Source organism: Lipotes vexillifer, unplaced genomic scaffold, assembly GCF_000442215.2.
Source record: "Lipotes vexillifer unplaced genomic scaffold, Lipotes_vexillifer_v1.1 scaffold299, whole genome shotgun sequence".
NCBI classification, from domain to species: Eukaryota; Metazoa; Chordata; class Mammalia; order Artiodactyla; family Lipotidae; genus Lipotes; species Lipotes vexillifer.
In genome coordinates, this window is record NW_006784347.1 from 1,851,351 (window position 1) to 1,871,059 (window position 19,709).

Here is a 19,709-nt window from a genome sequence, read left to right on the forward strand (position 1 = left end):
TTTTTTTTTCCGGTACGCGGGCCTCTCACTACTGTGGCCTCTCCCGTTGCGGAGCACAGGCTCCGCGGCCATGGCTCACGGGCCCAGCCGCTCCGCGGCATGTGGGATCTCCCCGAACCGGGGCACGAACTCACTTCCCCTGCATCGGCAGGCGGACTCTCAACCACTGCGCCACCAGGGAAGCCCACGTGACTCTTTTGGGCTCTCCCTCCCTGTACTCAAGAAGTGTTTGCAGTGCGTTGTCTCCTGGGCTGAATAGATGAATAGGGACAAGGAGAGAAGCTGGCGTGGGAACTTCACCCCCGTCAGCTGCTGACTTGCACTGTTTGTTTCCAGGTACCTCCAGCATTGACACGACATGTACCATATGGGGACTGGAGACCGGGCAGGTGTTGGGGCGAGTGAATCTTGTGTCCGGCCATGTGAAGACCCAGCTGATTGCCCATGACAAAGAGGTACTGATGCTGGTGCACAGCTGCTTTCTATGCCTTCAGTGTGAAGTCAGGCTGTTCTCTCCCTGTTTTGCAAATGACATGGAAAATCATAATGCTGACGTCGTCTTGTCTAAATTGAAAATAGTAATGTGTCAGAACAGTGGAAAACAGCACTGTTATAAATGAGTGTATTTTTTTTTTTTGGCTGGTGTAAACATTCCATAGTCTGTTACAGTTTTTCTTTCTGTGCCAGAGATTGCTGGGTTTTAACAATGAAATCTCTTATAGACAAACTTGGACTTGATGTGGTTAAAAAATAATCTTAGAGTAACACCTATCTTGAAATATATTTACTTTTTTGGGAGCAGGGAGGCAAGAAGAGGGAAAATTTCCTGGCAGACAAAACTTAATCATTAATTTTTCTCTAAACTTGTTTTATGAAATTCTAGTATGTTCACTTAATGCTTATACTTTTAATACTATTTGGAATTGAATATGGTTTATTTTGATGGTGATGTTTCTCATGTGTTTATTGGAAGAGCCAAAGGAAGCTATCTGTAATTGTGTTAACAAAGCATTCTTCTGAGTCATTTTGTAAAATGGTCATAAATCTTTAACTGCCAGAGCCGCTGCATGCTGGTCCTCTACCAGAAAAATTACAGGACGTTTCCTGTGGGTGGTGTTTTCTTTTCTATCGTACCCTGCACAGTGAAGATGATTAATATCTGTACCGATAAAAAGGATGCCTTGACATTAGGTGAGAAACTTGAGGTTGTCCACAGAATGGAAAGTTGGTGACCAGATTATCATTCTTAGTGAGAGGTTGTTCTTTGGCTTTCTGTGCTCCCAGTGGTAAGATCTGTTACAAATCTGCTGGACTTGCCTGCCGTAAGCCAAGGGGCGAAGGAAGAGTTTGTCCTGCCGAGAAGATTGGTATAAGGAGGTTCTGGGAGCCCTCTTGGCATCAAGTGGAACAGGTTGCTGCATTTTGGTTCTGTGACAGCTTAGCCTGCTGTTCTCTGTCAGGGTCCAACCCAGAAACCTAGAGCTACTTTAAATATTTAAACTGAGGGGATTTAATGAGGAGATTGCTTACACAGATGATGGTAAAGCTGAGAAGCCACACCGGAGCTGCAGTGAGGGAGTGCAGTGTAGACAATGGGAGCAGCGATCTCAACAGCAAATGGGCCCTGGACCAGCACCCCGGCCTCGAAGAAATGAATCTCAGGGTGGTTGTTCTGAGAGGAACATGATGCCTCCTGGCACCTTAGATTTTTCTCAGCCCACCTCTCTCTGTTGAAGTAAAGACTTACCAGGAGGTTCTCGTTGCTACTGGCAGATTGGTGCAGAGGAGGGTAGCATATATCTGGGAGTTATTTCCCTCCTTTGGCTTATGATGAAATACACTGGTGGAGCACACAAGAAGAAGCAGTCAGAGCTGAGCTTTACACACTCGGCCATGTTGCCTGTGAGAACCTTACTGCTTAGTGGTGCTGCCGTGGTGTCCCTGTCCCTGCGAGTTACTGGGAGCCAACCCTGGGTGCACATATGGATAAACACACTCCAGCCCTAAGGTAGCTGGTTGGTGTTGGACAGAGCCTTGATCTGTCAGACCTCTTTGTGATGACCAGCCCAGTTCCCCATTGAACCACTCCTAATTCCTACTACAGAAAGAGAAGTGTAATTTCTTCACAGTCAGCCAGAGGAAAAGGAAGTTATGAAGTTGAATAGAAACAGATGCTTGTTTGCCAGTGTCCCTTAGTAGGTGGAACCTCCAGAAGGCTGGAGTCACGTTACTGAGGGAGGGATTCCACTCATGTCCCCCTGGAAGTTAGCCGTTATTGTCCTTGGCCCCAGAAGATGGGTTTTGTTTGGCATTTTGTTTTCGTTTTTCAGATATTCTCTCTCCGCTTGTCTGGCTCTGGCTTTGTCTGGCTCTCTTTGTGCCTTTCTCTGAAGTTCTCTGTTGCTCTCTGCCTCTGTTTTCTCATAGACATTAGCAGAGTGCAATGTTTGCAGCAAGTAATAAGTGCAGGAAACAATGATTCAAAAAACCTAAATTGATTCACTTATGAACACAAACCAACTAGGAGAAGAGATAGCATGTCCTAGGACAAGAGAGCGGTATTAAGCCTCTTCGTAAGTATAGGAACACCTGAGCCTCCCGAGATTCAAAACTGCTGTTACCTCTTTCTCGCAAATGAGTCTCAGATCCAGGTTTCTCAGCAGAACCGTGGCTGCTTCCACCCAGCAAATCGATGATCTTGGCCTTAATGTGCTCATGGATTTGCCTCTGATCACACACAAATGAAAGCCACGAAGGCCCAGGAAATAAATGTCTCCATCTTGTAACAGGGTGGCAGGAGACAGCCACTGGCTCTGGCTTCACTGAGCCTGTCCAAGACTACAGAATACTTGCTCAGAGCTACTTGTGCTCTGCCGGTCAGCAGGGTATGTGGTCTTTGTTTTATCACGGGAGGTGGAGGAAGAATCCTTGGAAAGCAGGAAGTGAGAAGAAGCCAGCCAGTTTCCAGAGCAGAATGACCTTCAGTCTTTGGAAAGTCACTGATGTTAGCACTCTCAGGTCCCAGTCCTCACAGGCGCTGTTTGGCTTTGTTTACCTCCTTTTGGGTCATGAGCAAGGGTTTAGATGAACTAGGGATAGCAGATTTCCCTGTTACAGGAAAGGGTGGTAACAGAGCTGAATCCGACTGATGCTTCTTATTCACCAACAGGTCTATGATATTGCATTTAGCCGGGCCGGGGGTGGCAGGGACATGTTTGCCTCTGTGGGTGCTGATGGCTCGGTGCGGATGTTTGACCTCCGTCATCTAGAACACAGCACCATCATTTACGAAGACCCACAGCATCACCCACTGCTTCGTCTCTGCTGGAACAAGCAGGACCCCAACTACCTAGCCACCATGGCCATGGATGGAATGGAGGTGAGAGCCCCGCTTGAGGCTAACATAGGCCCTGCCACTCAGCTCCAGCTCTGCTTACTTACTGTATCTAGAAGAGTGGTTCTCAACTGGTCGCCATTGTCTCCTCAGAGGATTTTTGGAAATATCTGGAGACCTTCGGGGGTGGGAGGGGGAGGGGCGGTGCTACTGGTGTCTAGTGGGTGGAGGCCAGGGATGCTACTGCACGTCCTGTGGTGCACAGGACCACTCCTCACATTACAGAATTATCTGACCCGAAATGTCAGGAGTGCTGAAACTGAGAAAACCTGATCTAGAACAAGGACTGTGTGTTAAGAACTTTTACTACTTGGAGAGTTGGAGTAGGAGCCAAGAAAAGCAGTATCTAAAGAGTAAACCAAATCACACGTGCTTATGGTGCCGAGTAAAGAAACAGGCAGTTTTCCCCTCTGGGTCTGGACAGATTCTGCCAGCCTTAGTGAACAGATGTGGAAGTGGCAACTCTGTAGCCTGTTATTTGATAAAAGCAGTAAACTGTGGGTGGAGATGATGCAGTGATGAATTTTATCTTGATGAAACCAGTACCTTGGGCTGCTTACCTTTCAACTTTTGCTGCGGGGGTTGGGGGAGAGGGCTTCCATGCTGCCCAGCTGAGCACACACAGAATCCTTAGCACATGCACCTAATAGGGCTTGGTGGATTATTCAAATTCATGTTACTTACTCTGCCTTCTCCCCTGCAGCCTAAAGGCCCTGAGCTACTTATGACACAGACTAGAAACTAGCTGTGCCTTTTTTTTCTTTTTCCTCAATCCTGTAGCTACTTTGGGGACCGAGACGCTCTGTCTCTAAGAGTCTTTAAATCTACAAATGAACAAGTTAAACAAATTTTTTTTTCTCTCTCTTGTGTAGTGTCTTGTTTTTTTCTGTCACACCCTGAAGTTTCTGGGCCTCTTCCTTGTTATTTCTGCAGGTAGTGATTCTGGACGTTCGAGTTCCCTGCACGCCTGTCGCCAGGTTAAACAACCACCGAGCATGTGTCAATGGCATTGCTTGGGCCCCACATTCATCCTGCCACATCTGTACTGCAGGTAATTACTGGCAGGGGGCAATGGGGAGGGAGTGGTAAGATCTTCCTCTTGTCTCCTTAGAATTGTAATCCTTACTGTATTCCAAGGATACTTTGAGAGGTTTACACAGAGTAACTCCATTGAGAGCCTCCCTATGCTTGTGAGATTGAAGCAGTCCGGATTTCCAGATGACTTTGTACCCTCAGTGATGTCAGGGCATCTGTATACTACTTACATCGTGTACCCGTTAATAGGCTTTTGCCAGCTACTGTGCGCCTCTGAAATCTAGGTCGGCACCGAGGACTCATCCAGGAGTATGAAGGAGGGCGTAGTCTCTCTTGGATGTAACTGACTCTTTGGTCCTATCGCCTGGGAGATGCCAAAAGCACATGCCCCCTGCACTGAGTTCTGGGTGCATGGAAGGGCCTGCACAGCCTGCCCGGGTCAGTGGTGTGTGACGTGTAGTTCCCGTTTCTCCATTTGCCAGACCCAAAAGAGTACCCCTTAAAAATACGCTGGCCGTCAGTGTGCTTGTATTCTAGAAACAATACCTGCTATTAAAACTTCAACAATACAGAGATGTGAAAAAAAAGGAAGGTGAACATCATCTTCTCTCCTTCCTTTCCCATTTCCACTTCAGCCCCACTTTGTATAGGTGGCACCTCTCACAACGGTCGGTATGTCTCCTTCCAGACCCTTTTAGGTGGATCCCTGTGTACACATCCCTCCCATATGAATACCTGTCCCTTTATTTTACAGACAGGATTCCACTCTAGCCCCATAATGTTGTGCTCCTTATCTTTTTCAGAGCCTTGGGTTTCCTCCTGACATACTTTTCCCCTCCTCACAAATCAGTAGCATCCTCATTTCCTTGTTCATTATAGAGCCAGAGGAGCAATGTAGTTTGATGGTTTTCTGCCATTTTAGCATGAATTCGAAAGGCACGAAGCTCTTCCTGTTTGGGGCCCTCTGCTCACGCCTGTCTGTCTCCTTGAGGCCCAGCGCCGTCCTGCGTGCCTCATGTTGTGGCCTGACTTCTTCACTCGCCCGCTTTTTCCCGGGAGTGCGGCCAGGGAAGGGCAGGAGGAGAAGGAAGAAAGAAAGGAGAACAGTGTCGGCCCACCCAGCAGAAGCCCGCCTTCGGCTCCCAGCGGCTGCCTCTGCAGACCTGCTGCTGCCCTGGGTGCTGCACCCACCCTGTCTCCTTCCAGTGGCAGGAGCTGGTGCTGAAGAGCGTGCTCAGTTGAGCGTTGAGGAAAAGGCACTTAGTGCTTTAGAGGTGCCGAGTGTTTAAAACAACTTCCCAGATCACTTGATGCAGATAGTCCTGGGAAGGGCATCTCTCACCCATGCCCAGGTTATGCGGCCTCTGAGGGTTTGGTTTATTCAGGAGAGAGACAGGCTTTCACGTCGGGATGGGTGATGGGACTAGGGGACACTGTGGTGTGGAAGGTCATTGCCCTTTTTTTTCCTCTCTTAAATTAAGAACTTATTATTTTGATCGTAAAAGTAACATGACTACCACATTACACATCACTTAGGAACTAGAGAAAAGTAAACATAACTCATAACCTTGCGGTCCTAATGGTACCACTGGTCTCATTTTGATATGTTTCTTTCCAGTCACTTTTCATGTGCTTATGTGTCTTTTTAAGGTGCTTTCCTTCTTTCTGGTATTTCCCAGGGCCCTTTTCTTGGGCACGTGTCCCCACAGCACTTTATCTCATTATCTGTATAACACCTCATTGATGTATAAATGCCCATAAGATGGAGGGAAAAGGATCCCATTAAATAATTGAATCGTCAGAGAGGGATCTTTAATCACTCAAGTACTTTAAGTGGCTGAAAATGACATGTTTGGGGATCATTTTTATCCCATCCCTTCTTCCTTTCCTGATGCCTGCCCGATGCCTGCCCCAGATGAGATGAGGTGCCCATCCAAGTCCTTTCCGCCATCCCAGCTCTGCTGTGAATGGGTCAGGGGCAGCAGCCTTGCTGTGCGTCCGGGCTCTGCCACTCACTGCTGCATAGCTCTGTGGTTTGGGGCATGTGCCTTAACATTTCCTCATTTATAAAATGGGGGCTTGCAGTAAAACCTACCTCACTGGGGTTTTGGTGAATGAATGCTCCGTAAACTGCGGTCCCCGCTCAGGTGCAGGGGTCGTGGTCCTCACTGCCTGAGTTGTGACCTTGCTTGCTTGCTCTCTGTGTCCGTAGCGGATGACCATCAGGCCCTCATCTGGGACATCCAACAAATGCCCCGGGCCATCGAGGACCCTATCCTGGCCTACACAGCCGAGGGAGAGATCAACAACGTGCAGTGGGCGTCGACTCAGCCCGACTGGATTGCCATCTGCTACAACAACTGCCTGGAGATACTCAGAGTGTAGTGTCGGTGGCGCCGTGCCCACGAGGCAGGGGCTTGTGTGTTTCCCACCTCTGTCCCACCCCCAAAGTAAGAAGAAACATGTTTCCGGTGGCCAGTACGTCTTTCATTGCTTTGCACCCACTGTTCCCAGAAGCTGCTCTAGGAGTTCCCGGCCAGTCACCCCACTGTTCTCTGGGCCGGACTCAGTGCCATGTGGCGCCTCCTCAGCCCAAGGCTGAGTTTTAAGATTTTCTCTCTTTTCCTCATGTCCTTTGGTTCCTCAATTAAAAATTTCTGCATATTTGTTTGTCAGCCATTGTGTTAATGAGCATTGTGGGCACCGGCTCTGTTTGTATTCATCTGTCCCAGACGTCTCTGTCTGCTGCTGCCCGAGGCAGCAATCTGTGTCCGTGTCCACGTGAGCACTTAGGTGGGAACAAATGCCAGTTCAAAGTTGTCTTTCCTCCTGTTATCAATGTCTTTAACAAACTTCAACTTTGTATATTTTTTATCTATCAGGCTAATTTTTTTACGAAAAGAATTTTACTCCCTGGTCTCTTCCTTTGTTTCATAGCCCTCCCTGTTAGCACCTTCCTCTCTTCCCTCCCTGTCCGGATCTGGCCCCAGGCCCTTGACCCCATGAGCAGTTTGTCTTCTTGAATCACTGCCTGAGCGGAACATACCTGACCTGGAGTCCCAAACCGACTCGGTGCTCTGAAGTCAGCCAGCTCTCACACCTTTGCTCAGCCTGGCTCTTCTCAAGGGCATTCTGGGCTCCGAAACAGACATGTGACTCCTTCTGTTACTCCCGGAACTACCCCTGTCCAGCCCCCCAGGACCTCCTGGGCACGTGTTAGCTCTGAGCTAGCCAGGCTGATTGGAGCGCCTGAGCTTAGAGCATGTTTCCAGTACCTAGTTTGAGAGTCTGTTTTTCCCTCCAGATATAAGCCCCCGGCCAATCTCTTTCATGTCTTGAATGATAGGCAAGAATGAAGTATAAGCTGAACTTCAGTACCTCTGTTTGTTTAGTTTACTGTGACTGGCAGTATATTGGCCGCTCTTTGGATAGAGTGCTCTGAGGTGAGAGAGCCCTGCTTGACAGGTGCACAGTCTGAGCATCTAGCCTGAGCAGGATCTCCTTTAGAGTGTGGGAGACTGTCAGCTCTTGCAAAGGGTGGACCAATAGGCTGTGGTGATCCCAGGCCATCAGTTATATAGAGAGCAAGAAAAGCTTCAGAGACCTAGGGTCAGCCAGTTCAGAACTCCACGAACCCCTGTCAGCCTCCCTGACCCCGGGTTAGGTTCTGAGCAGTACTGGATTGTAGGCTGTGGGTGTTTGTGTCCGTTATATGAGCGAGTTCCGTGGAGGGGGCCTGTTTGTGAGTCCAGTGGTAGGTGAACCCTTGGGCAGGCAGAATTGGGGACATGCTCAGAGTCAGGGCGTGGGGTGGCGGGGGGAGTTTGCCACGCTCTGCCAAGTGCCGGAAGGTTTCTGAGACCCTCTGAGTTGAGCGTCCAAGAGTAGGAGAGAAGCAGACCTTGAGGCCAATGGTTTTGTCCAGTTCTCAACTGCTTTTGAGAAACAAAGCAGTTAGCTTTGTCCTTCTGGGCACTTAAACTCTCTTGGTTGAGTCTTACTTTTCAGAAGCAGGTGTATTTGTATCCCCAAAGTCATAGCTCTTTGCTTTAGTACACAGGGGCTAGTCCCAAAGAAAAAGGCTCTTTTTTTTAGTCAGGGTATTTCCCCTTCTCCCTTTATACATTGTTCTGATTTTGAGGCTCTTTGGCTGGCCGTCTGCTTGAGATCATCTCTCCTGCACTTACCACCAGATTTGCACTGCATCATTTGGAGATGTAAAGCGAACAGTTCTTGGTCAGAATCCTCCTCTGCTTGTTATTGTGTTTGATGGTTCCAGGGTCCTTCCCTCAAGGGTAGCAAGTATAAATTGAATGTCACTTGCCCTAGGAGGCTGTCAGTTCCTTCCTGTGGAAAAGGGTCTGAAATGAAGGTCCAATGGTAGAGGGGGCTGGTCCTGCTGGGGCAGGCCTTAACTACACTGAGCTCTGGGTTAAGATTCCTTTCCTGATCTGCACTTTCGTGGTCTTGAGTGCTGAGCAGAGTTTTCCACTCTAACTTGAAAATAATCTGGAGAAAAAAAATTTGTTAATAAGAATAGGGATATATTTGGATAAAGTTGCTATTTACTGTGGAAAACAACAACTTTGAATGTTTTTTTTCCTTGCCCTGCAGACTCCCAGTCCTGTCACCCTCCTTAGGCCCTGCAGTGTGGTCTGGTCCTCTTCCTTTCAACATCCCACTTGGGCCCAGGTGAGACTCCCCAGTCCCTGCAAGCAGACACAGACACACAGTAGCTGGCATGCTGGGATTTTGAAGTCCCGGCTCCCTCACCCTCCCTTTATGCCATGGGCCAGATGGCCTCATGGCTGAGGAGGGGATATCTGTAGTCTCAGGATTTAGAAAGCCTCTTAGTCAGCCACGCCACAGGAAGTAGAGATCCGTTGTAGTTTCAAAAGCAAGTGTTTGTTTAATGTGTTTAGGTTCTCAGATTGCCAACCAGCAAGAATAGGTTGGGAGGCTCTGTCTCTGCTCTCCTTGAACATGAGAAGAGCCACTGCCGGGACTGCACTGGAAAGGCTGCGGCAGCACCTCTGGGCTCTGGCTCTCTGGGCGGTGGCCCTTTGACATGCTTCTGGCCCCCTGAGCCGCAGCCGCCTTTGTTTTCCTTGTCTGCTCTGAGGGGAGGGGGGTGCTGAATAAATGAGGCCTCAGGTTCCCCATCAGAGAGCTGGTGAATGGATCCAAGTCCTTCAAGAGTTTGAGTTGTTTACACCCAGGAGAGTCAGACGCCTCTCTTTCCAGGGAGGAGCCAGGCTGAAAGATGAGGACTTGAAGAGGGAAGATCCTTGATAACCAGGTGAGAATTTCTTATCAGAACCAGGATCGGCTCTCAGAGAACTGGTTAAGAAACAGAAAACATTAAGACTCCGATGAGTTTTTGATGGCAGGTGTGTCTGAAATTTTAGGAGGAGATTTAGGATGTGGGAGAAAAGCAGTGGTAGCAAAGGAGAAAATATTAGAGAGCAGTAAAGGTCTGAGCTGGGGAAGCATTCCGACTGTCACGTGGCTGTGGAGTGAGACTGTGCTCTCGGCCTGTGTCAGCCTTCCTGGACTGTTCATCAGGTGCCTGTGATGCGGGGTAACTGGGGACAGGGTGACAGGGGCACCCCTTCCTGCTGCAGTTCAGCCCTAGTGTCGTTTGGTGGTAGAAACTTGCAGGAGTGGGAGTCCCTCGATCATTCCAGACCATGGCTCTTCTTGGTTGTAGGTTTGTAGAGAGAAGAAGCAGAGGTTATAAACAGTCATGCTGACTTTCCCCCCTCCCTTTTGTCTTCTCTCTTCCTCTTTACCTTCCCACTGCCTTTCCACTGTAGAACTTTCTCCCTGCTGCAACCTGGGCCTTGAATTCCCAGGCTGTAAGGTATGTAGGAGCTGCAGGGTCTACCAACCACGGGAGGCCAGCCTAGTAACTTCCCTCCACTGTCCCCAGCTCCTTTGACTGCCTGACCTGGGAGAAGGGAGACCATTAAAGTAGAAGCCGCAAAGCAGCCTCTTCCCTTTCCTGTCTGCGCTCCAGGATGAGGAGGGAGGGTCATGCTTGGCACTGAAGTTGGGTTTTCCCTGGGAGGAAAGCTGAGCTGAGCAGTCACTGTGAACCCTGGGCCAGGCTCTCCAAGAATTGCCATCCCTGCACTGGCTGGGCCAGCTACTCGGTGTTGCAGAGCCTCGTCCTCTTTTCCCACCATTGTCATTGCTGCTCGTGGTCAAAGTCAAATGTGTGGCCACATGGGATGGGCCAGCTCCTCTCAGGCTACGTCCTGGATGTGATTTTTTAAGTGTAGAAACATGCAGGTACCTTCCCAAGAGGCTTGGACTGGTGTATCAAGCCAGAAACAGATAAGCCAATCAAAGTATAAACTCAAGAGGAAGGAGGATGCTGGCAGTCTGTGTAAGAGCTGGAAAACTTACAAGTACTGGCCTTTGGGAAAACCCTATGAATAAGAACTTGTGATACCTGCTATTTAAAAGAATGTTCTCACCTTGGGTTGATTGTGGTAATACAGTGTGTTATGAAACTTGTGGAGCTAAAGCTTTGACTTGCTTGAGTCGAATATGGATCATTTGATATGGTTCCTGTGTATTTGATGACCCCTCTTTCAGTGACTTTCCATCCTTCCTCCCCCGAGCGTGAATTTGTAGCATGATTGTACAAATCTCTATGTAGAGAAAATGGAGATTCCTTGTTCTCTGAAGTGTTAAGCGCTAGCCAGTCCATTTCTGTCCCCTTTAGCCTAGTGTGTCTGAACTTAATTTCCTGTTATATATTTAAACTTTTCCTCTACATTATAGGTTTTGTGGCATCCCATGGTCAGGTGGAGAGGAAGCTGCCCCTTGCAGAACTGTACTGTAACCATTTTTTTAAAAAAACATTATTTTCACAGGATTGATTATACACAGGGCTTGTAAAAAAATTTTTAACACTGTGCTGTGAAACCATGATGGTAAATCTCCATTGAAGGCTACTTCAAAGTCACCTGAAAGTGGAGTGTTATCTATGATTTTATTTCTTGCTTTCTGAGTATATTAAACCTAATTTTCACCCTTTCATTCTGTTCAGCCTCCTGTATAAGAAGTACCGTATTTTCTGCCCATCATACTTTGTAATAAAACTTGAACATGTATAGATTGACTGAATTTCTTCTTGTGATCAATTCAGTTCTTCCCATTCTGCCACTGTGGTCATGTTCCAGAGACACTGGCTGGGGGATTAGACCTCCACCCCAGCCCATCACACTATCTGTTGGCCTAATTCATCACCTTTAACAAAATACAGACCACCTACTGTCTGCTGGGGGCCATGACCCTCAGGTCACTCACAGTCAACCAGAAGAGACATCTACATAAAGAAACACTGGCAGTGTTGTGCAGTGATGGGTGTGTTCAGGTTCTCTGGTGGCCCTGAGGAGGAGGTGATCACCTGTGTCTGGGTGGGAGCCAGAGAGGGTCAGGGAAAACTTCACAACACGAAGGATGATTGAACGGGTTTTTTTTGTTGTTGTTGTTTTAACATCTTTATTGGAGTATAATTGCTGTACAATGGTGTGTTAGTTGCTGCTGTATAACAAAGTGAATCAGCTATACATATACATATATCCCCATATCTCCTCCATCTTGCGTCTCCCTCCCACCCTCCCTCCCTATCCCACCCCTCTAGGTCGTCACAAAGCACCGAGCTGATCTCCCTGTGCTATGCGGCTGCTTCCCACTAGCTATCTATTTTACATTTGGTAGTGTATATACATCCACGCCACTCTCTCACTTCGTCCCAGCTTACCCTTCCCCCTACCTGTGTCCTCAAGTCCATTCTCTACATCTGTGTCTTTATTCCTGTCTTGCCCCTACGTTCTTCAGAAGCATTTTTTTTTCTTTTTTAGGTTCCATATATATGTGTTAGCATACGGTATTTGTTTTTCTCTTTCTGACTTACTTCACTCTGTATGACAGACTCTAGGTCCATTCACCTCACTACAAATAACTCAGTTTCGTTTCTTTTTATGGCTGAGTAATATTCCATTGTATATATATGTGCCACATCTTCTTTATCCATTCACCTGTCGATGGACACTTAGGTTGCTTCCATGTCCTGGCTATTGTAAATAGTGCTGCAATGAACATTGTGGTACATGACTCTTTTTGAATTATGGTTTTCTCAGGGTATATGCCCAGTAGTGGGATTGCTGGGTCGTATGGTAGTTCTATTTTTAGTTTTTTAAGGAACCTCCATACTGTTCTCCATAGTGGCTGTATCAATTTACATTCCCACCAACAGTGCAAGAGGGTTCCCTTTTCTCCACACCCTCTCCAGCATTTATTGCTTATAGATTTTTTGATGATGGCCATTCTGACTGGTGTGAGGTGATAACCTCATTTTAGTTTTGATTTGCATTTCTCTAATGATTAGTGTCGTTGAGCATCCTTTCATGTGTTTGTTGGCAATCTGTATATCTTTGAAGAGATGTCTATTTAGGTCTTCTGCCCATTTTTGGATTGGGTTGTTTGTCTTTTTGGATATTGAGCTGCAATGAGCTGCTTGTATATTTTGGAGATTAATCCTTTGTTGGTTGCTTCGTTTGCAAATATTTTCTCCCATTCTGAGGGTTGTCTTTTTGTCTTGTTTATGGTTTCCTTTGCTGTGCAACAGCTTTTAATTTTCATTAGGTCCCATTTGTTTATTTTTGTTTTTATTTCGCTTGCTCTAGGAGGTGGGTCAAAAAGGATCTTGCTGTGATTTATGTCATAGAGTGTTCTGCCTCTGTTTTCCTCTAAAGAGTTTTATAGGGTCTGGCCTTACATTTAGGTCTTTAATCCATTTTGAGTTTATTTTTGTGTATGGTGTTAGGGAGTGTTCTAATTTCATTCTTTTACATGGAGCTGTCCAGTTTTCCCAGCACCACTTACTGAAGAGGCTGTCTTTTCTCCATTGTATATTCTTGCCTCCTCTATCAAAAATAAGGTGACCATATGTGCGTGGGTTTATCTCTGGGCTTTCTATCCTGTTCCATTGATCTCTATTTCTGTTTTAGTGCCAGTACCACACTGTCTTGATTACTGTAGCTTTGTAGTGTATGAACTGGGTTTTGAAGGCTGAGTTGGAGTCTTCTGGGAGTAAAGAAAGATATTTAAGGCAGAAAGAACATCCATGTATAAATCTGTAGAGGCAAGAAGAATATGGTTCTATTCAGAGAATGGTAAGGTGATGTGGGGTTTTGTGTGGGGAGTGGTGGGAAGTGGGTCTAGAGAGGCGAGCAGGAGCAGGTGGTCTTGTGCTTTGTAGAAAGTTTAGACCTTCCTCCTGTACGAGACTTTGGAAAATTTACACAGAGGGAAGTCATGCTCAGTTCTGCATTTTAGGAGGCAGTGAAGAACATGCCTCTGAGTGGGGGTGAGACAAGGAGTCACCTCACCTATTAAAATAGTCAACATAAGAAAAAGCAAAAGACTCAACTAAGGCAGGAGCAGCAGGGAAGGAGAGGGCAGGGCACAACTGAAGAGATTTACGGGACAGGCTAATCAGGATTCAGTAATCTGTTGGCTGTGAAGGCTGATCAGGAAATGATAACTCCCACGTCCCCTGGGTGAGGACATCAGGCTCTGATGGCTGACTAGAATTTCCAAGTCCAAGCTGGTTTCCCGAGCCTGTGCCCCAATGTGATAGGATGGAGGAGTTTGATCCCACTGCTATTCAAATGCTGTTAGTCCTAGATGAATTCTCCCTCTGTTTATTTTTATTTTCATTCTGTGCTCTTGTTGAGCCATTTCAAAGGAAAAGAAGAAAGAAATTTTGATTGGTTCAGTGAGCCAGTATTTAGTAAGTGCCTTCCACTTTAGTCACGTCATTCAACCTAACTGTAAGGAATGTATTTTTCCTATGTGCCTAGGAAGAGGAAATAAAGTAACATCTCCACCACACCATCAAATTAGCAAGAGAATCTGGAATAGTAACGAGTGTGGTTCTACTCACTGAGAGCCATTAGTACTAGACGACACCTGTTCAAACCTAGTAGAATGATGCCTTCAGCCAGTCTTTAGAATCCAAGGTTCATCATCAGTTAAAAATTTCAGGGACTTCCCTGGTGGTACAGTGGTTGGGAATCCGCCTGCCAATTCAGGGGACACAGGTTCGAGCCCTGGTTCTGGAAGATCCCACATGCCGTGAAGCAACTAAGCCCCTGTGCCACAACTACTGAGCCTCTACTCTAGAACCCATGCTCTGCAACAAGAGAAGCCACTGCAACAAGAGAAGCACTGCACTGCAGTGCAGCCACTGCACGCACTGCAACGAAGAGTAACCTGCGTGCAGCAACAAAGACCCAAAGCAGCACCCCCCAAAAAAAAAGTTTTCTCAATGATCTTGACAGCCAGGTTTCTAGGAATGGTTCAGTCACCTGTGAATTCATTTTGAGACATGAATATTAGCTCAGACTGAGAAAGTAAAAATCTGCCCTGCCATTCATCACAGATAAACAGACACAGATAAAACCAGGTGCAAAGTTAACAGGAAACAATATTTCTCCCAAGCACACACTGCAACTTATCAGATAATAATTCCCTTCTCTGGGTGACTTTTAAAAATTCACTAAGAAACTGTTCTCTAAAATCAGACTGGGAATTCCCTGGTGGTCCAGCGATGAGTCCATGCTTCCACTGCAGGGTTCAATCCCTGGTCGAGGAACTAAGATCCCGCATGCCACGTGGTGTGGCCAAAAATAAATAAATAAATAAATAAATAAATAAATAAATAAATAAAATCATAGACTGTCGGGAAGTTTGCTGTTTGAAATTATGTCCAGTGAGACTGAAGCCTTACAGTCTTGCTTGGAGAATCTAAGTTGCTTTGACAGAAAAGCAGCCTTGATTTCCAACACAGGTGTAGAACTTCAGGGCTTTCTGAACACAACTTTCCACATTTAACATTGTAGTTTTCGAGGAAACTTAACCTTGGGTCCACTTTGTAGTCCAGAGCTGATGTTGACTCTCTTTTCATATAACTCTGTATTCCTTTGAGTATATCAAACCCTGTTTCACTGAAATTTCACCTAACCTCCACTCATTCCCATAATTATATAATAGCGATCTTTTCCTTTAGTGAGACACTCCACCATCCCTCTGGTGTGCAGTTTGCCTTGTTGCAGTGAGTTGATAGCCTGACATTGTTGGACTACAGCTTTTCCCTGGTGGGTTTAGGATGATTGGACCAGGACTATCTCAAACTTTGTTTTGGCCTCTACTCATTTTTATTTTTAATTAATTAATTTATTTTTGGCTGTGTTGGGTCTTTGTTTCTGTACGAGGGCTTTCTCTAGTTGCAGCGAGCGGAGGCCACTTCTCATCGCAGTGCACGTGCCTCTCACTGTCGCGGCCTCTCTTGTTGTGGAGCACAGGCTCCAGATGCGCTGGCTCAGTAGTTGTGGCTCACGGGCCCAGTTGCTCCGCGGCATGTGGGATCCCTCAAACCAGGGCTCGAACCCGTGTCCCCTGCATTGGCAGGCAGGTTCTCAACCACTGTGCCACCAGGGAAGCCCTTGGCCTCTACTCTTATTTGTGATTATAGATTTCCTTCATTTGCTTTTTGCTACTTGAAGTAACATTTATGTTAAGCTATATTCTTGTGTCCCCTGAGGCAGGTTCTCAACCACTGTGCCACCAGGGAAGCCCTTGGCCTCTACTCTTATTTGTGATTATAGATTTCCTTCATTTGCTTTTTGCTACTTGAAGTAACATTTATGTTAAGCTATATTCTTATTTTTTATTCTTATTTTTATTTTTATTTATTTTGGCTGTGTTGGGTCTGTTTCTGCACGCGAGCTTTCTCTAGTTGCGGTGAGTAGGGGCTACTCTTCATTGCAGTGCGCAGGCTCCTCATTGTGGTGGCTTCTCTTGTTGTGGAGCACGGGCTCTAGGCACGCGGGCTTCAGTAGTTGTGGCACGCGGGCTCAGTAGTTGTGGCTTGGGGGCTTAGTTGCTCCGTGGCATGTGTGATCTTCCCTGACCAGGGCTCAAACCCCTCTCCCCTGCATTGGCAGGCGGATTCTTAACCACTGTGCCACCAGGGAAGCCCCTAAGCTATATTTTTAAATTACAAAAAGTAATACTCTATATGAATAGCTAGCAAGCACATGAAAAGATGATCAACATCATTAGTCATCTGGGAAATAGAAATCAAAACCACAATGAGAAAAAACAAACAAACAAAACCACAATGAAATACCACTTCATACCCACTAGGATGACAACAGCTAGAGTCAAAAAGAGATGATAACAAGTTTTGGCAAGGATGTGGAGAAATTGGAACCCTCATACATTACTGGTAGGGATGTAAACAATGCAACCATTTTGGAAAACACTCTGGCAGTTCCTCAAAAGATCAAACAGAGTTACTGTATGACTCACCAATTCCACTCCTAGGAATATACCCAAGAGAAATGAAAATATATGTCTACGCAAAAACCTGTATGTGAACGTTCATAACAGCATTATTCAGAATGGTCAAAAGGTGGAAAAAACCCAAATGTCCATCAACTGATGAATGGATAAATAAAAAGTGGTATATTCATGCAATGGAACATTAGTTAACAACATGGATGAACCCTGAAAACATTATGATAAATGAAAGAAGCCAGTCAAAAGAACCACATATTGTATGATTCCATTCATATGAAATGTCCAGAATAGGCAGACCCATAGAGACAGAAGTAAATTGGTGGTTGCCTAGGACTGGGGGAACTGGGGAAAATGGGGAGTAACTGCTAATGGGTACTTTCTTTAGGGAGTGATGAAAATGTAAAATTTTGGTGATGGCTGCACAAATCTGAATATACTAAAAAACATTGTACACTTTAAATTGGTGATTTGTATGATATTCAAATTACATGTCAGTAAAGTTTTTGTTAAAAAAAAAAAAGCTGTACTGGGCACAGGAGTACAGTCCTGCTCTCAAAGAATTTAATATGATGGCAGAGACAAACATTTTGATATTAAAAAAGTAAGTGTTAAGGTACAGACATGTATGAAGGGTTATGTGAACACACAGAGTAGGGCATCTGAACCCAAACGGAGAATTTGCAGATGTTTTCCTCTGGTGGGAAATGATGCCTGAGCTGAATCTTGAAGGAAGAACAAAAATTAGCCAGAAGTGAGGTAGAACAGCAAAGACACAGGTTTGTGCTTAATACAAGAATTGGGAGAAGGAGTAGGAGCAATCTGGTGTTTCTACATAATCTGCAAAGTACAAGGAAGAGAGTGCCCAGCCCAAGTAGCTTCGATAATAAAAAATAATAAATTAACAATTCATAAGTGCACTATTAGTTACAGCTAAAAACTCAAAGAAGGGGGGCTTCCCTGGTGGCGCGGCGGTTGAGAGTCTGCCTGCCGATGCAGGGGGCGCGGGTTCGTGCCCCGGTCCGGGAGGATCCCACATGCCGCGGAGTGGCTGGGCCCGTGAGCCATGGCCGCTGAGCCTGCGGGTCCGGAGCCTGTGCTCCGCAACGGGAGAGGCCACAACAGTGAGAGGCCCGCGTACCGCAAAAAAAAAAAAAACCAACTCAAAGAAGGACTCTTAGGAAGGCTTTAACCAAGGAGGGGACAGCTGAACTGGGTCTTGAAGCATGATGAAGATTTTATCACCGAGACAATGAAGTTCACTCCAAGCAGATAGGGGCAAAGAGGTGATAAAGAACTTGTATTCAGCGTACAGTGAGTATAATTCCCTCCAACTGGACTGTAGTGTCAGGACATGAGACCAGAAAAATGAGTAGATCTGAGATTTCGAAGGTTCTTACATAATAACTAGAAAATAACATAAAACCTATGCCTGTGTATTTTATCCATTATCCCATTTAATCATAGCAAGGCCATTCTACAGGTAAGAAAACTGAGATATAGGAAAGTAAAGGAACTTGCCCAAGGTTACACAAGTAAGTGTAACAACCGAGGTTTGAACCCACCAGTTCAGACCAGAGGCCACAAACTTAACCTGCCCTCTATCTAACACACCAAGTTCTTGGATTTAATCTCACCAGCCTGGGGAGCCACTGGAAAGTTGTTCACAGTTGCTGCTTTGTTTGTTCTGTACCTTCTCCTCCTAATGGCATCGGTTTTCTCTTCTGGGAGAGCAGAGGGAAAATGCAGAGGGGAATTAGGCTCCAGGAAACTCTTCTGAGCATCCTCCCTCTCCAGGATGGCAAGCGTCTCTTGCATTTAGGGACTTCATCACTATGATCGCTGCTGCTATTTACATAAGATTTTATTACTTTAAAGCTCCAAGAGCTTTTTTCAACCCTCTTACGTTGGTAAAGCAAGTAGGAGCATCCTTATTTACAGATATCGAAGAGGAAGTTCAGAGAGGCTAAATGATTGGATAAATCACATCTCTGGGCGGCGATTTCCCTACCTTCAAGTGAAGTGATCGAACTACCTATTTCTTTGCAACAACAAAACATTTACCATTCTAGGCCTGCTTAGAGTTGGGAAGTCATTCTGAAGCAAAATCAGTTTCATAACTAAGATGTATCTCTACTAGATCATTGTGGGAAGTAAAGTCCGGCGCTCCCCAGGCAACCAGGACGGATTGAGCTCAGGGTTGCCCCACCTCCGCCCAGGCTCTGCGCAGCTGCAAGCAACAGAAAAGCAAGTACCACGCGACGGAACGGCTTTTGTGGGCGGTGGGGACGCGTTTTTGGAACGGACCGGGAAAAGGAAGTGTGCTCCACCACTGAATGTACCCGCTCCCGGCTGCCGCGGGGAAGGTGCGGCGCACTTCGTGTTCCGGCTGCCCGGAGTGGGCTGCCGCGGTGAAGGTGCGGCGTACTTCGTGTTCCGCCTGCCCGGGGTGGGCCTGAGCCTTTGGCTCTCCAGTGACGGGTTGAGGAGGCCGCAGGCTCTGGACCTGCTTGTTTCGGTGGCGGACTCGGCGGACTGACCTCGGCCACTGCTCTTGCTGACTTTGGCCCAGGGTCGGAGCCGATGGCGGCTTGGGCCTCTGTCACCTTGAGCAGGGCCGCTGCCCAGTGCTTGTGGTTGCGAGGCCCCGGGGTCCGGGTGGCTCTTCCGCTCTTTCCCCCGGCCTTCCAGCCTGAGTCCCCAGGCTGTAGCCCCTGTGGGGGCCGGACGCTGCACCTCACGGCAGAAGTCCTCGCCGGGCACAACAAGTGGTCCAAAGTCCGGCACATCAAGGGTCCCAAGGACACCGAAAGGAGTCGCGTCTTCTCTAAGCTCAGTTTGAGCATTCGCCTAGCGGTTAAAGGTGAGAACTTGACGGCCCCCCCCCCCCCCCGGGGGG

General features: G+C 46.8%; 2 protein-coding genes across 2 annotated transcripts in view; both read left to right on the forward strand.

Moving 5' to 3' along the window:
- DCAF7 (DDB1 and CUL4 associated factor 7) overlaps positions 1-7,093 on the forward strand; it is a 24,788-nt gene extending 17,695 nt beyond the window's left edge. The window contains exons 4-7 of the mRNA XM_007456754.1: positions 337-455; positions 3,170-3,379; positions 4,328-4,445; positions 6,642-7,093. Of these exons, the coding sequence (XP_007456816.1) occupies positions 337-455; positions 3,170-3,379; positions 4,328-4,445; positions 6,642-6,814 (620 nt within the window). The 3' untranslated portion in view covers positions 6,815-7,093. The remainder of the gene's footprint in view (positions 1-336; positions 456-3,169; positions 3,380-4,327; positions 4,446-6,641) is intronic.
- A 12,102-nt stretch (positions 7,094-19,195) lies between these two features.
- TACO1 (translational activator of cytochrome c oxidase I) overlaps positions 19,196-19,709 on the forward strand; it is a 4,197-nt gene continuing 3,683 nt past the window's right edge. The window contains exon 1 of the mRNA XM_007456755.1: positions 19,196-19,673. Within this exon, the coding sequence (XP_007456817.1) occupies positions 19,394-19,673 (280 nt within the window). The 5' untranslated portion in view covers positions 19,196-19,393. The remainder of the gene's footprint in view (positions 19,674-19,709) is intronic.